The sequence below is a fragment of the Cydia amplana genome, chromosome 17 (assembly GCF_948474715.1).
Source record: "Cydia amplana chromosome 17, ilCydAmpl1.1, whole genome shotgun sequence".
Classification (NCBI taxonomy): Eukaryota; Metazoa; Arthropoda; class Insecta; order Lepidoptera; family Tortricidae; genus Cydia; species Cydia amplana.
Window position 1 is genome coordinate 2,701,101 of NC_086085.1, and position 18,424 is coordinate 2,719,524.

At 36.3% G+C, this 18,424-nt stretch overlaps 2 protein-coding genes and 1 long non-coding RNA gene across 4 annotated transcripts in view; all 3 read left to right on the forward strand.

Moving 5' to 3' along the window:
* LOC134655688 (hemicentin-2-like) overlaps nucleotides 1–18,424 on the forward strand; it is a 391,784-nt gene that overhangs the window by 42,290 nt on the left and 331,070 nt on the right. Inside the window, exon 1 of one of the 2 annotated variants that reach the window (XM_063511142.1) lies at nucleotides 16,334–16,422. The exons of the other annotated variant lie outside the window; for it this stretch is intronic. The gene's annotated coding sequence lies outside the window, so the exon portion shown is untranslated. Of the gene's footprint in view, nucleotides 1–16,333; nucleotides 16,423–18,424 lie in introns of those variants that run through there. 2 annotated transcript variants of the gene reach the window in all.
* Nucleotides 1–18,424, forward strand: part of LOC134655764 (uncharacterized) — a 448,475-nt gene that overhangs the window by 33,526 nt on the left and 396,525 nt on the right. The window lies entirely within an intron of this gene.
* LOC134655999 (uncharacterized) lies at nucleotides 10,886–12,127 on the forward strand. The gene has a single exon (XM_063511516.1). It carries the CDS (start codon nucleotides 10,886–10,888, stop codon nucleotides 12,125–12,127), a length of 1,242 nt encoding a protein of 413 aa, XP_063367586.1.

The following is an 18,424-nucleotide window of genomic DNA, read 5'->3' on the forward strand; positions in this document are numbered from 1 at the left end:
ATCGGTTCAGCGGTTTAAGTGTGAAAGCAGACAGACAGACACAGATACTTATTATATTATTATTCTCATTTCATATAAGGTTGATGTATAATAATATTACCTATATCCATTTTTACCCAGTTACTGGGATGTAAGTACCTATAATTATAAAGCTTATACGTATAACCGTATATACTTAACCAAGTACCCTTTAAGGTAACAAAGTACCTTCACCCTTCCTGAAATTATTTAATAAATTCTCTTTAAACGTATTCGCACGTGATAGAAACGTATAAGTTTTACTAGAAGTGATCTTTTGCAAGAATGATATAAACAATGGACAAATTTCTTCTCTGGATATTAACATTACAGAAAATTGAAATTCTACGTTTGACTTTTTTTTTTATATAAAAGATAAGATCTTAAAAAAAATGTGTGGAATTTTCTTGTTCCTGAATCTGTAATTGTAGGTTTTTCTTGTGTTTTTTGCTTGTAGGGGTTCAAATCATGAACCTCAACGCGACCATAATGAAATCGAAGAATGACACACAATATACAATACCGCAAGATAATTTAAGTTGGGTGTAATTTACGGAACAGGAAGGAGTGAAAAGTGTGTGAATGAAATCTAAAAATTTAACTAATGTAAAAGTTTGTTAGTTAAGTGTGTTCGAGCGTTATGAAAAAGTGAATAGAAGAACTCGAAGAGGAATGAAGAAGAATGCTGCTGCTGTTAATAAGAAAAATCATTCATTTAAATGTCAATAATGCTTTGGATGGATCCTTTTCTCTACCAAGTTATATTAACATGCATACAGTGTGTAAATCCAATACGGGCGAATATTTAAACGGTGGTTAGCATAGGACCTAAAAAGTATATTGAGATACATTTTACTTAGAAATGCAATGAAAATTTTAACCATACAAAATAATTCGGCCCGCAATGTAATACACGTTACGGGATACGAGCTTTTTAAAGTAACTGTCAACGTTTGTTAGCAGTTACAATAAAAAGCTCGTATCTCGTAATGTCATGTCATCTTCTGTTTCTTAATGTTTGCAGTACATTGCTGCTTGGTACATGTGAAAAAAATTCATTACGGAGTCATATTCAGTGTAACTTTAAAAAACTTCTTAATTAATGATTAGACGGGTAAATTCTTATATCTGGTTTAATTTATTGCCCGTATTGGGCTTACACACTGTATATATCTAAAACAAGTATTAAGCAAGCTTGTGGCAAATTATACCATATCTAGCGAATCTACATCCGCCACGGAATGTCAAGGCAAGCATAAGGTGCAATTTCCCCTGAATAATTCTAACAATTTGCCTCCCTGCCGACTTAAATTTAAGCCGTAATAAACGTCAGCGTAACTAAAGAAAAATGTGTTCCACGACACTTTATTACCGGCGCTGTTGAGCCCCGATTATGTGACATGCAAGATTTTTGATGGACGGTTTTGTATGGAAATTAGGTACGGGTACAAGTTGTTTAGGGAGCTGTGGAGAAGTGATATACGGTATAGCAGATGAGTAACTCGACTCAGACATTGTTTTATATCGTTGAGACTTTTAAAGAAGGAGAATAATGATTGTTTAGTTTTACGTGTAATTATATTATTGTAGTAATTATTTATTTTAAGATTATTATGGGGATGTCCCGTAATCACGGACGGCATATAGTGCCGGACACACGTATTATCCCGGAAACTAACAACGCGAGCAATTTATGGAATAGCGTAATATTTAGGTACCTACTTATACGTATTGGCTGTTGTATTAAAAATGTTATTATGTACATATTTTCCATGTCACTGTAAATGCTATACTCGTATATTGGCTTGTGAAAGAGCCTTTGACGCATATTGCATCTTACATTTTACATTCATAATTTTAAATTTTACTGTAAGTAGTACTCTTTTAAAGGTCTAAAAGGGTATTCTTAGTTAAGTATTTGTCATGAAAAATGTTTATGCTGCCAAATATAATCCTTCGGTAGATACTTTTCCAAGCTTGTTTTCAATAAATTGCAACATTGATAATTATAAACAGGGTTATGTCATAATAACGAAGTCACGTGGACAAGAACGACCATCATACCCGTACAGTTTGTGCATAATTAGAATGTCAATAAAGTTTACCTTAACCCACTTCAAAACATGTCTGATCAAACCCAACACGCCCAGAGGCATACATAGATTAGGCAAAGTAATGAAACTCCTATAAATAGCTATCAAAGTCAAAACAAACTTATTAATCTCGCTTTCCATTAAATATGTAATCAATCATATCAAAATGATTTCCGATACTCTGGAATCAAATTAAAAATAAAATTAACGGGGCCAAAGTTTCTTTAAAGTAAGGTAACAGTTTAGGAATAACTCAAATACGAGCATATAGTAAATCCTACAGGTAAGTTAGGTGCCATTTTATTATGAATATTATCTATAACAAAAGTGACATTTCTTCTCCGGTCTAGATTGTATAAAAATGCGACGAAAATCAGAATGATGTATGTGTCTTCGATACAGCTAGTGATTTGATTTTGTTTTAGTACAGTGTTTAGATTTTTGAAGTGAAAACTTCTTTAGCGGCGCTGAGCACTTTTTGAGGTGGGGAAAAAATTATAAACTCGAGACAGCGTAAGGCGATCACGTGACCGTAAGGGGCATAAGCCACGTAAGGTGGTCACTCATAATTTAGATGGCATTTAAATCAATAAAGAAAAACTCAATGTTATTTGACATTTATGTTGCGGACTCTTTTTCAAGACTCTTTACCTATGTTCAAATAATTTGACGTTGTCATGGCAGTATGTAAATAAACATGTCAATGAAAAAGTGTGATCTTATTTGAGAATGATAATAATATATAATAAATAAATAGAATACCTCCGCTAAACGTATGTATCGTGTTACCGGGCGTCGGTAACATAGTGAGATGAGTTTTCACTTCTATCGGCACTCCCGGAGTGCAACCGTTGTCAGGCCTATGGAACTCTCCGCGCGAGCTCGGATTTATACCTACGACTCTGTTCCCGTTCACGGTAGAAAAGCAAGCCAGTTGGTTGCCACACGCGCTCACGTACGCACGTTACCGGGCCGCACTGACATTTTTTACGATAGTTACAAGCTACGTAGGTACTATTGAATTACTTTAATTAAACATTTGTAGTGTTTATTACGACAAATGTATCTATAGTTAGATATCTATTTGAAATAGGTAGGTAGCTAACTTGGTCATTTTATCGATCGACAGTAAGATCTTAATTTTACACCGGAATATAGGTACTCATTTTATGCTCTGGTTATCTTATAATGAATTACATGTAATCATGGGTTCTCTGTTATTTTTCTTTATTGTGTAACATTAGTATATATAGCTGGTCAACCAAATCTTGTCAGTAAAAAAAGGCGCGAAATTCGAATTTTCTATGGGACGATATCCCTTCGCGCCTACATTTTTCAAATATGCTGCCTTTTTCTACTGTCACGATCTGGTTGACCAAGTATATCTGGTTTTAAATTACACGAAGTTTTAAAACTAATTCTTTATAAAACGGCGTAAACTCTGCGGTCACTGCAGGGACATATGACCTTTTAAAATGAGTATTTCGCAAAGACTAACCTAACCTAACGCATAAACGGAATATTATAAATTATTGCAACTTGCTTAAATGTAGTTATTTAACGCTATACTGTTATATTATACTTTATGGCAAGTTCTAATGTTAGTTTGATAGTTTGATCAATCGAATTAGACACCGGTCTTCACACGTATTAAAATTTCTAAGCGTCGCGTCGGCAACCCTAGCGTTGTGCCGGTGCGCGCGGTGCAAGGAGCGGCGCGCTGAAGGTCAGTCCATTGTATTTTTATGTAGGTATCAAAACGGTAGGTATTTGCGTTTTCTTTGCGAGATAAGTATCTGTTCGTAAGAACTATTATATAATCTGTGCCGTTGTTGCTTGTTTTTTTAAAGGCTGACCCACGCGGGTTCACGAGGTTCTCTATCTCTCAAAGCCTCTTTTTTATACTACGTCGGTAACCCGCCCGCCTGATGGTAAGCAGTTTCCGTAGCTTATGGACGCCTGCAACTCCAGAGGTGTTACATGCGCGTTACCGACCCTAACACTCCGCACCCTTGTTGAGCTCTGGCAACCTTACCGGCACCGGCACCGACAGGAACACTACAAAGTTTTCTTCTTCTTATGGTCCCGTCTCCTGCCGGAGGTTGGCTATCATCAGGGCTGTTTTTTCGTTTGACGCTGCAGCTCGAAACGGCGATCTGGTGCTCATCTTGAACATAGAGAAAAAAATACATAGAGTGCTCACTCCATACATCAGTTTTAGTACCAAAAAGACTATTAGCATCTAGCATCGAGTAGCGGAACTATCAGTACTGCTACTTGACAATAGATGTCGCCACCGACCGGAAAGTCTTATGCTGTTGAGATAAGACTTTCCGGTCGGTGCTACATCTATTGTCAAGTAGCAATACTGATAGTTCCGCTACTCGATGCTAGATGTTGACACTGAAATTAATAGTCTGAACTGATGTATGGAGTGAGCACTCTATGTATTTTTTTCTCTATGTCTTGAACCAGCATCTGAGGTTTTTGAGCCTCGAGGTACGTCTTCTGCCACGTTTTCGTTTTACAGTTCCACGTTTCGTTTCGTTCCACGCTTCCACGTTTTCGAACAAAGTGTTAATATTCTATAAAATGTCACGTTATCTATGAAAGGGTACCTTATTGTCGCGCGTCGCTGTGCGGCATAAGTGCAATCGACAATAAGGTCCCTTTTCACCAAATGTAACTAGCTTTATAAAAGAAAATTAATTCCACTGAAAATAGGTTTAATTTGTAGTTTGAACGTAAAATAGTTACCGTATTAAATATGTATTTCAACCTGAGTCACGGTACTTATAAGTTATTGACGAGAACGCATTCATGCGTTCATTTTTCGTGGAATAAATAATTCTGAAAGTAAGTTCCGGAAAACATTTTCAAGGAACATGTGTTGGTAATTTATGCTCCTTTGACCCCGATATAAAACACAAACTCGAAGAGGCCGAAGTGTGTTAAGTGAGGGCGTAAAGCCGGGTTAGAAGGAAACAAAAGATATGGCGCGCTGCAAGAAACTTGTGACGGAAGATATAGGCATCGAGGGGTTTTTATTTATTTTTTATCTCAAGTAGTATGAAAATATACTTCTGTGTATACTGCTGTCTTACAAACTCTATGTTTCCAGTTCTCTCAAGAAAGGCGTGTAGGTACCATTTGGTAGTGGTTTTCGCTAGATATATAGGTGTTCAATTTTATATCGGTACTTATAAAGTTGCTCTTCCTGTAAAAATATGTTTTGGAATTGCCTAGCATACCTACTGTATTGTTCAAAGTATAAAACTAACAATCACGACGAAATGTGTAGCAGCACTAAATTTGGGACTCTTCACGAAATTTATCGGAGACATGTTTTAGATTTAAGACGGCTTAGACTTAATTTAGTAGAACGATATTCATTTTATCCTCCCTTTATCAGCCCTCGATCTAAAGTACCTAATTTTTAGCAAAGATTTATTACGACGCTACACCTTAAAAAGGTATTTTTCTTAAATTATAATTAGCTTAATGATTTATCTTTACATTTTTGTGTACTTTCTAAGTTTTCGATTTATGGACAAAATATTCATTTTTTTTTATTATCAGTACCTACCTTTTAATTTTTAAATGAGCTTTAAAGCTGCAACTCCAAATCCACAAATAGGTACTTAATTAATGTGAGGATTTAATACAAAGAGCTTATTTAAGCATACAGTAAAGCAGAAAACAAATATTTGTTTTCGTTAGTTTATAATATAACTTAAAACTTCTTAATTAAATACCCACATTATAGTTAACGCAATATAAATACTGTAAATGAGTGTAGGAGCTCGATTCTTTCGAGTCTTAATTTGAAGAACTCGACTCGTTTCGATCCGATTCTACGCTCAGAAAACTTCCGATATCGGAATGGCGCTACCGATAATTTCAGCCATGTTGTAGCCTCCAGCTGTAGGACCAATAATATTTTCACCTCAGCAGCTCGAACAAGGGTACTTTGCTACTTAAAAACAGTGAGCAACATCGCATTTTGCTCACTGAGTGAGACAAAATGAGCAAAATGCGATTTTATACCCTTTATACCCTTTTATACCCTTGTTCGAGCTGCTGAGGTGAAAACTTAATTGTTGGTATATCTTAAGAAAACATGAGTGAACAGAGGTAAGTGATGAAGAAGGAATACATTTTTCGTGTTCTCTAAATATGTTATTCTCACTGCTGAGGTGAAAAGTTTTGTGAACTACACGAGATCAAAGTTATTTACATCTCGTGCGCTTTTGAGTCCCTTACTACGCTCAAGATTCTAAATTAGATTCACTCGCTACACTCGTGAATCTAGTATAGATTCTTTCGCTTGCACGGGACTCAAAATAAGCACTCGAAGAAATATCAAACTTTGATCTCTTGTTGTACAAATAACTATTGTTTGTAGGCATAATGTTTGTTGTATGGAGTATGCGTGAGCGCTAAAGACGGCGCCCCGCGCCCTGCGAGGCTACCGCAAAAACGGAAATTCGCAAATTGCGGGGATCTTTCTCTTTTACTCCAATGAGGGCGAGAGTGTGACATAGCAAGATGCCCGCACTTTGCGAATTTCGGTTTTTGCGGTAGGCCACTACGTGGACGAGGATCCTACATCCGATATCGGGTCGGACAGTGTGAAAACTCTCTAAGTGTGATAGCAGCGGGGAAACACTTCCTGACTTCGGGCAAACTCGGCTCCGTTCGGCTTAGCATTGCTCCGTAATTACTAGGGTTGACACAACTTGACGTCCCTTTGCGTGCACGACCACAGATAAGATAATGACTTGAATTTTGACAACCCTAAATAGCCGAAATGGATAGTACCATAAGTTAGAAAGATATCATGATTCGACCCTGAATCGCTGACAAACTTCGATTTTGTAGGAAGTATCCTTTCTGTACGGTAGTACTATTACTTATTCTGTGGTGATAGGTAGGTAACCGTGTTATGGGAGAGTCACGCTCTTGGTAAGCGACCGGAATAAACTCCTAAGGCCCAGTCATATTAATTCAAAACCCAAAATTTCCCACTGAAATTTGAACCTACAGTGCAGGGAATAGAGTTGAATTTATTTGTTTGAAAAATTAACGAAACAGGAGAAATGCAACTTTGTGTCTATTAAATATGGTTTAAATTTCATCGATCTGAAGAAGTACTATAAGTAGGACCTTGGGCCTTAGGAGGATAAAGCTGTCATCTTGACAGTTACAATTTCCGGTGCCTTTGTTCGGCCCGTGAATCTTTTGTGACATTTATTAAATTATTTATTATTTTTATTGCTCCAAGGGTTGCTGGTGGTTCGGATGCAAAAGTTAGACTAACAAATCATGCTGAGTTACTGGGGATGGGCAATAGTGTGGAATTGGCGCCACCTTGCTATCTCTGAATCTTACTAAAACTTATAATATAGTTACCGTAAAGGTAAATTTTATTGCATAGTCCAAAGTAAATACTATCTGTGTAAAAAAGGTTTCACTAACTCGTGCATAATAACGTATCTATATTATATTTATATATTTATAATATTATTATATTATCCCAGAAATACAAAGTACCTATCATAACTATTTATTTTCTTTATACGGGATGGGACGTGCTTTGCCGAAACTGCTTGCTATTCTGTCCTTTCGTAGTCGCAAAGATAAAGTTTTATGATTAATTGCAGCAAATTATATTTCTTCAACTATCAATTCAATTTATTTATTTAATAGACAACAATGGCCCATAATGGTTAGTAACAATTAAGATTAAAAACTAAGTGTTAGTGGAACAAAAACAGAAAGCATTAACAATTTAATCTATCACCTATAGTTCGTTTTTTTAGCATTACAAAAAAGGTAAACAATCTTGATGTGTCTTTTAATTGAAAAACATGTTTTAAAAATAAGTCACGGCAAATATGTAACAATTATGAATCTAATACGATCATTTATATTCTTCTGCTTTCATAAGTATAAGTTACTGATTTTTAAAAAGCGTTTTTCAATTAAAAGACATGTCAAGATCGCTTACCTTCTTTTTAATGCTAAAAAAAACGAACTATAGTAGCGGTTATGACATGACTATATTACTAACATAGACGTAGACCACGCCTCAGTATTCTAACGAGTAAAATAAAGCACTTGAAATTTCCTCTATAAACTTATAATTAAAACCATTTTCAATTAACCACTTTAAATCGAATTTCTATTTTTAAACACCAAAAACTCCACACTCAATTCTACATCTTAGAAACTTTTAAATAAGGTTTCAAATCGGTCAACCCCAGATGCTAAGGAGTTAGTTCCCCTTTGGTCTAGCACTTCGTACCGTCGTAAATTTTCCACTTAGTTCTAATAAATTACCCGTGTTGCGCTTTTGCTGACGAGGAGTGCTGACGGGGACTTACTATTAAAGGATATTATATCGGAAGAAGGGATAAAGAGGCAAATAGTCGGAAATTTACTTTAGTTATGTGCCAATTTTTATTTTGTCTTTATTTAGGGTTCCGTACCTTGAAAAGAAACAAGCAACAACGGTTGCACTCCGGGAGTGCCGATAGAAGTGAAAACTCACCTCACTATGTTACCGACGCCCGGTAACACGATACATACGTTTAGCGGAGGCATTCTATTTATTTGTTATATTATTATTATATATTATTATCATTCTCAAATAAGATCACGCTTTTTCATTGACATGTTTATTTACATACTGCCATGACAACGTCAAGTTATTTTAACATACTTAGGTAAAGAGTCTTGAAAAGGAGTCCGCAACATAAATGTCAAATAACATTAAGTTTTTCTTTATTGATTTAAATGCCATTTAAATTATGAGTGGCCACCTTACGGGGCTTACGGTCACGTGATCGCCTTACGCCCCTTACGGTCAGGTGATCGCCTTACGCTGTCTCGAGTTTATCATTTTTTCCCCACCTCAAAAAGTGCCCAGCGCCGCTAAAGAAGTTTTCACTTCAAAAAGGGGAACTTGATAGGGTCTGTCTGTCCGTCTGTCACAGCCTATTTCCTCAGAAACTACAGGATCAATTAAATTGAAATTTGGTACACATATGTAAATTAGTGACCCAAAGATACACATGTAACCGAATGAATTATAATTTAATATATAAAATGAGTTCAGAATTTATCAACAATGATATTACAACTATCTTAAACAATGGCTACCTACATTACTAGAGACAAACCAAAGAAAGTCTGCAGCGCAATAATTTGACATCGAATTAAAAAACTACATATGGCAATGTTTTTTAAGCAGTCAGTAAACGTCATGCACTATGGTATGTTTGTCAAAATCGTTTAAATATTCATTGTGTTTTGTGATGAACGGAATAAACATGGTGAAACCTTACAAAACCGGCGTGCGGGAGTTACTTTTCCGCATGACGAATAATTTTACACTTGTAAAAAGTCAGCACGAGGCGATTCAAGCTGAAAAACGACAATGTTTACAAAATTTGGAGTTGATGACGGGTAAGTGGAATGAAACATCTTAATACTTCACCATATGTACCTACTTAGATAATATAATATTGGTTTAGACTAAGGTTTCACAGCAAATTGAACACACCTAATAGGTATAGGCATACTTATGATTCCCGGGTTTTGAGCTCGAACCCACAACCTCCATGCTTATGCTCACGGCATGGGTACCTACTAGTTAAAGCTAAAATTAATTTTTAATATACAGGTTGTCCCAAGAAGTAGTGATATACTGAAGCTGAGAGGTAGAGGACCTAGAGGGCTATCTGAATCACCCCCATGTATGTTCCGCGATTTTTCGTATTTTCGGAGTTATGATTTTTTTTAATTTTTCACCTATCGCCGAGTACGATGAGATTTTTATTTATGGTGACATTGATATAGTATAAAGAACTGGATACCCAATCAGCCGCCAAAAATGGCCCCACAAAAGTGATGTCAAAACAGATCATGCATTACTTTTTCGTTTAGTCTTGTTTGAAACGCTCAAATGTGAAGTTGTCAACAATTACGAAATGTGCCGTTAAAATATGTAAAAATAACAATGATAAAACAAGGAAAAAGGATGGAATGTATTTCTTTCGGTTAGTTCTTTGGATAGCATTACATAATTTATGTAATCTGGTGGTAATTTTATGGTTTTGAATAAATTAATTTGTTAGTACCAAAGAAGGGATGTCAAGGAACAAAATTCTATTGAGTCGATGTGAGGTCAATATTTTTTTATATTTTTATATGGAATTCATAAGAAATAATATTATGTTTAAATTGAAGATTTCCAAGAAAACCTATGCGACGTGCAAAGTGGACTGCTATTTAATTATAGCAAGAGATAGGGGTGATGCAGTTTTAAACAAGGCAAAACGGCACTTGTGTGTTTGGCCCATTTCCCTGTTTCCGACATATACACCACCAATAAGGGCTTATATCGACTAACTGTAAATGCTAAACCTGTCGGAACACAGTGACAACCACAGGATTTTTTTTTTATAAAGTATAGGTAGACTTTATAAAAAAAAATCCAATCAGTATCTAAATGTCCCCGTGCACCCGTGCTATGAGTAAATGTAGATCTTAAATACACAGTTATTTAATAAGTAGAATTTATTTCAAGGAAATTAGTATGCATCGTCCGACTGCCGTCGTTGGTGGTCGTGTCCACTGCGCACTTATTTATTTATTCATAACAATAAAATTATAACGGTGTCAAATCAGTGTCAGCACTTTTCTTATAAACTGTGAATATACGCGGAGTTATACAAACTGTGTAATGGATACAATTTCACAACGTTGCGATGACTGGTAGAGACGCATTTAATAGAAGTTCACGAACTCTGCGAAGCCCTCCTCCAGAAAGAAGACCGGCTATGGAAACTGCCCAAGGAACCCCGGTAGCCGTAGCACCAGCCGAAGGACCCGAAATTGTATCAACTACCGAAATCCAGAATTGGATATCCGAAATTGAAAGGCGCCTGAATGAAATTTGCACCATTTCAAATGAGGGCAAGTTAAATACAGACCAAAAAATTAGAATAAACACGCTTAGTAAAAGCGTTTTGGGCGGAATCTCTCAAATGGCTGTTCAGTATCAAGCGGTCAAACAGAATTTCTTACTTTGCCAAACTCAAGTGAATACCCTGTCCCAGCAAAAAAACATTAGCACCCAACTTCATGAAATCAAGCAGCACCTGGAAGCTAAAACAACAACCGAAGCAAAACAATCCTTCGCCGACATGGTCAGGACCGGGAAAAGTTCAGCTGTGGTGCCCACCAATACTAGCAGCATCGCAATTTACCCTGCAGATAAAGAAAAATCTAGTGAGGATACCAAACACCTGATCCAAAACTTAATCAAGCCAGAGGCCCTAAAACTTCACGTTCGCGGTATGAGGAAGACAAAGAATGGTGGTATCATAATCAGCACTGATAGAAAGGATGACCTCGAAAAGCTTAAAGCATCTCAGCAGCTTCAGCAATCGGGACTTAAAGTGGAAGACACGACCAAAAGGAGACCGAAGATAATCATACTAGGAGTCCCGACAAATATGACCGAAAAAGAGGTATTCGATTGTATTTTCGAACAAAACGTTGTGGACCTTCAACCGAGTCTCTCCAGGGACATATTTATGAGCTCAGTGAAACTTAGTCATAAATCAGGAAAAAAGGACTTATCCACCTGCAACTACATTCTAGAATGCACAGCCGAAATACGACGAATGCTTATACAACAACAGCGCATTTTTATTAATTGGACATCTTGCCCAGTACGAGACTTTACTCTCTTGACCAGGTGTTATTTTTGCCATTTATACGGCCATTCGGCTAAATATTGCAGAGATACAGCACCTACGTGTGGACATTGTGGGTCATCAGGACACAGTATAAAAGAGTGCACAAAACAAGGCGATCCTCCCAAATGCGCTACATGTCAACGCTTTAAGAAGCCGTGCAATCATAAAACCGGAGACGAGCAGTGTCCAGCGATGAAATTTGCGCAAATCAGATATTTAAATTCCATAGACTATGAAGGCGACTAGAGCGCCGCGATTAAACGCCATTTGCTGCACTTATCAACAAAGGTAGATAACGCAAACAACGTCTTACTTGATGAGCTACATTGAATTTAAAATTAGGATAGACTTATTTGTAGAAATTGTATAGTTATGTCATGACTTAACATTTTTAATAGTAGAACATAGTCACTTAATTTATTGTTATTATAAATAATATTTTTGTTAACTTAAGCATTTCCCCACTTACTCATTGACCTACAAAATTTGCATACCTAAGATACAAGTAAATGTTTACTTAGTTTAGGTATGTTTATTAAATTATATTTAGCAATTGAAAATAAAATTATAGTTGGTATTTTAGTTCTAACTTTATTAAAGTGTATTAGAAAATAATATGTATGAATGTCCTATTACTTAAGTATATATTGCATAATTACCATTGTAAAAATCAAACTAGCATAAGTTTTATTGAATAAATATTATCTTATCTTATCTTATCTTAGTATTTAAAGACGTATACTTACGAATTAAAAATTTTATTTGTTTGAATTTGAACCACGAATTAATTTTATTTGAGCTCCCGATTAAATTAAATTTGTTTTATTTATTACTTCAATTTTAATATTTTCCTGTACAGTAATACATATTAAAGTGTACCAAAGTGACTCCATTCGTTCATTATTCTCGTTTGACGTTGTTTGACGTAAATACGTTACGTTTAGTGCCATCGGACTAAATTTTTTAACAGTGTTGGTACTTATGTTTGCAAATTTGACACTTAATGCTTACGACATTAAGCTCTTTTCTGTACGAAACATTTATCTTGACTCAAAATTTACGTAAGCGTTTTTATCATCAATGCAAATGGTGCGAAACGTCATTGGGATCCACATTTCTTGACGTTTTTGTTCTGCTTTGTGTGTCTATTTCTTTTATATTAAGTCAGTGTATGGTGACGTGAATTATTGCGGTAGATGCTTGATTTTTTTTGTGTGCTAAGCTGATAGATAGGCCAATTCAGTATGGTAACATTTACTATCGTTAGATCTTTGAATGGAATTAAAAAAAAATTAATGCCAAGAAAGATAAAATTACCCAGTATGTTCACAACTTCAAGGGCGCTTAGAAAAATAAAACATTCAGTATATCACTACTTCTTGGGACACCTTGTATGTTTATTGTTTTAATGGTTTATTTCGTTTTTCCGAAAACTTTAGTTCGCAAATTGCGGGCAATTTCTCTGTCAATCTAATTACGCCTTAATGGGAGTAAAAGAGAAAGATGCTCGCATATTGAGAACTTCGGTGTTCGCGGTAGGCCCTCTGTACCTATTTACCGCCGTCGCGGATATTACAAAAGCTTATTAATTTTGATGAAGCCAAATGTCACATTCTCCCAATATTAGGATAGCTTGCGGGATAGGGGTTGCGATCCTAGGTCTGGTTCGTACCTGGTCCAGCGTATATCGTTGGCTATTCAGCGCGGGAACGCCGCTGGTATTTTGGGGACATTTGTGCCGGGTACTTACCGGATTAGGATATAGGTTTATGGCTTATTATTATGTATTTTGTAATGACCAATTTCCTTTATAATTTGACGATGCGTGTTGCGGATGACATATGTGACAAAATGCATTTTAATTTGACGAAGCCTGAGGTGGATGAGCTTTCTGTATGATTTGCTTTGTTATGAATTTCATTTCGCTTCGCAATAAATTTTTTTTTATATTATTTATCAATATTAGTATATGTCTACATATTAATAGTGACATCTATTGTTGGAATGAAATTTATTTTACCATAAAAATTAAGCTGTGCATACAGCTAAATTTTTTCATAGACGGTAAATATGGTAAAATTTCACAAGTATCAAGACTATTTAATCCATTTTCTGTGGTGTTGTCGCATACTGATTTTTAAAAACTACTTTTAATCTAGCGCTGCAGACTTTCTTTGGTTTGTCTCTAGGTACTTAGTTGACCTATCGAAAATTTACATTATAGCTCTTCAACAACGAGAACTTAATCCGCATCACCTAAAACAAACCTGACTTAATTGCGCTCAAAATTAAATCGCAAACGTGACTGTACATAAGAGCCGCATTTATAAAATTATTTTACGACCTCTTCCCATCAAGCTGACCTTTAAAAGCTTAAGCCAGATTCGTACTTGTCTGACGTATTGTGTGATGCGGAGGTATCGATTTCTTACAATACTACGGTTAGAGGTTTCACGCGCAACTGTCGCGTTAATTCTGGTGTGATCTCTGTTATGATGCGTCAGATACGATTTCGATTCGAGTCAAAAGCGTTGAGGTGCGAGTCCAAGGTAGAATCTATTGTGACGCGTCAGAATCGTATTTTTGGATGTTGACGTTGGATAGATTCATCGTATCTGTAAGCTTGTATGAAGGTATTTAAGATACAAAAAGTATACCTAGGGTATAAAAAGCGACCACTATATTTTTTGTAAATGATTACACATGTTAAACAAGTCTATCTCAGTCATAAAACCCCAGTGGTATTTGAAAACAATATAAATAATCCGAAAGTCACGATGCCACTGATTTAAAATATCGTCAGAAACTGTCACAGCACGTCAGGTAGAAGTAAGTGCAATCAGTTATATCCAATATGTGTCACACTACATCAGATCACGTCATAAATAACGTAGACTAGTAGTAAGTCATAAATAATGATATGATGTTTTTTCCATCAATTATTGTCGTTTAGTGTCGATTCAAATATCCTGGTCACGGCACCACCATTAGTATTTTTTTTGGAACTCAATAAGGGCCTTGAGTCTCTTTAGGTATTTATTACTGAAATAGTAAATATACAATTCAAAAGTGGAAACTGAAGTTTATTTAATTAGAAATCGACTTAAATGACCCAGATCATTTAAAAAAGACTTTGTAAAACTGACTCGAGTCCTTCATATTCAAACTGATAAGTCTAAAATGCTTAGCAACTGTGTGTGAACGCGTACGTCGGGCTCAGGTGTTAATACGAGGACTGAATTATTTACCGGTCGATATTCCCGCATACGTCCGCTCCGAGCCACCTGCGTTAATTTACTGGCAGACTATCTAATTACCATGGTAATTACGATTCGTATACGTGATATCACACATCTGTTTCCATAGGCTTGGATTTCAAAGGCAATCGAAGTAATCCTATTCGTGGGATTTGCGTGTGATTACACTTTGGGTCCTTGGGTGTAGATGGGAAATGGATATTGAATTGTGATAGGCAAGTTAAGGTTGATGCTCACGATTCAGGCGCGACAAAGGTTTAAGGCGTATTTAAGTTACATTTTCGTGGTTTTGCTCATTTATTTTATTGAACCACAATACTGTAGGCGTCAAATTAGTAACTTGAAAGTAGACGTAAGAATCTTAATACATTCCAATTAAGTTCTCAGAACTGTGAGCTAATATTATGTATAACATTATAAGTTATTAATAGGTAGGTACATGGCTTCGCTACAATTTATTAGAACCCACAAATTTAATTAAATATTTTACGCCCATGATATATGATATTTAGCCTAATTAACTAGGTATCTATGTCGATATCATGCGAAAAATAAAGTAACTGAATATGTTCTTAGCCAATTAGTAACGCCGCTGGGGGATTTCTAATTAATACTATAAGTTGGCTTGGATATTGTAAAAGATTGGATTTTAGGTGAAATTAAATGACAGTAAACTTAATTAACGATGATTTTCCCATGTATTGAGTGATGTAATTACTGCTCGTATTATAAGTGAACTAGGCTTGTCGCCTGTCACGTTCTAACAAGTACGTAAGTGCAATTGTGACAGGCGATAAAAATGCGACTGTGCCACCACCGCTGTACGGATATGATGGTCGTTCTTGTCTACGTGACAGCATGATAAAACGGTGTCCGTCACTTTCTTTCCCACGGTGTTAAACAGTGACAGTTATTTTATCACGTGGATAAAGATGGATAAAGCTATCCATAAATAAATAAATAACATAAATAACTTCTAAAATCTGTTGTCTGTAAACTTGACTGCAAGCTATTACCTATTTTTGATAACGCAGTTGAAAAAAATATTATTCAGATTTTAGTTGTAATTTGATTTTTTATGTTTCACAGCCTTTTGAGCCATGTTGCTTGACTAATAAAATATAATAATAATAATATTTGTTATCTAGGGTCCAGATGTAATGTATATTCTGCTTTGTTACAGGTATGTTCAAACAACGTGCCGGCACTACGAAATAACCGCCGTAACCGATATTGTTGCCAACGTTTTGAGGGCTAAAGAGTCAGATTACCACGTCGTTAGAGGTACGCCTAAACTCGGGTTTCTACCAGCCTAGTACCTAGTACACAACAAAGCTATTTCCACGTGTATGCTATATACCTACTCGAAGTTATCTGAATGCTCTAAAGCCTCCGGATTGAAACCAATATCCGTTCTTCAAATCGGCATATTATTATTATATCAACATAGACAAAGCTCAAAGTATGTATCTACATACTTTAAAAACTACTACTTTAGTACCGTAAAATGTATCTACATTTTACGGTACTTATTATACTATCTACGAGTATATGCAGGTGCACACAAGCTGTTAGCTTTTATCCACAGGAGTAGGGGTGGAACTGTAATGTTGTTCAAAGGAAAGGATTACCTCGTCCAAACTATGCTCATTGCGCTGCTCCTCGCACTGCTCCTCGCGCTGCCGCGATGAAGCCCGCTCCAGCCACACACTGCCCTACTCGCGCGATAATCGTGACACTCCATCCTTCATATTGCCGGTTCTTTGACTCGCGTCAAAAACCGACAAAATAGGGAGCGGTGGGCATGGCGAGAAGCATAACGAGCGTCATGACGAGTAGCGCGGGCTCACTACGTCTCTGCCAACTTCCCTCGCTACTTCCCATGCCACTCGTCGAGTATGTCGTCATTATTACTGCCCAATTTTTCCGAAAAATTTAAAACGTGAAGCCAATGCGTCTTCTCAATCTAATTATCAACCGAAACTCGAAGACAGATGTCCACCAAAATGTCCACAAAAACAAAGTTGCACAACTTTCTCTAACTTTTTAATCATGTCCATGATTGATGTTGAAAAAAACAATGCTTGTCTCTGGAAGCATCTATCATGTGAGTGGACGTGTAGTGTACTAACAGCAAATTAGTGGATACTGGACAACAGAGGGGCTACCGCGAAAACCGAAATTTGCAAGTTGCGGGGATTTTTCTCTTTTACTCCAATGAAGGCCTAATTAGTGACAGAGAAAATGCCCGCAATTCGCGAAATACGATTTTCGCGGTTATAACCCAGTAATACAAATGGTACCTAATATTATAGCCAGTTTTCTATAGGTATATGTATAAAATTATTATAAGAGTTATATTATTCTTTCACACCGTATGGACACATGTCAATTCAATACAAGTTATAACCCAAGGCGCAAAAACTCGCAAAATTGTATTTAGGTACCTGCTGCCTTACCTGTGATTAGGGTTTGCAATCCGGATCCGAAATGTATGGAATTATCCGGATCTGGATCCGGATCCGCGGATATTACCATACATTTCGGATCCGTCGTGCAAACCCTACCTGTGATATTTGAAAAGTACTTTAGAAGCGAAAAACATATTCCATATAAATTTTTAAAAGCTCCTTACCTTATAATAATTAAAAAATCGATAAAATCAGACTAAGCGACATAGCTACGATCAACTCTAGCATAATCAAAATGTGTAAAAGTATTTCGTATAACGTTAATATCCAGAAAGAAAAATTTGGACCAAGTTTGTATGGAAAAGCGGTCGCGCGCTGTCCTCCACTTTCCTTTTAACTGACCATCGACCTTACGTCATTGTAATAAGGCTCACAAATTGTCAGTCAACAGTGTAAAGGATGGTATTAATCATTTTTATTGAACGTCACTGATTGGTTGATGAAGCTTCCATTATAGGACTTGATGAGGCGCGGCCAATTATATCGTGAGTGTCTGGTTTGTGGGACGGGTTTTAAATTAAAATTCATTCAACTAATAGATGAGCGATATAATTTTTGAGGGGTCAATTCTCTGTTTCAATGTTTATTCTCCGACCGAATAATTTTTGGCCGAAACCGAAGGTTCCGATTTGCTCCAGCTTGGGCCATAGGTACTAGTTGGTTTCGGCCAAAAGTTAACGGTCGAAACATGTTTTCTAAGTCGAAACCTGTCGAAAGCGACACCAAAACTTTGGTCGAACAATACAAAGACTTTGTTTTATAAGGTGTAGTGACTAATTACAGGATTAAACGAACTTACCTGAAGTGAATCCTGA

Bases quoted from the DNA above. Each gene is read 5' to 3' on its own strand.
- LOC134655999 (XM_063511516.1), top strand. From the start codon at position 10,886: ATGACTGGTAGAGACGCATTTAATAGAAGTTCACGAACTCTGCGAAGC.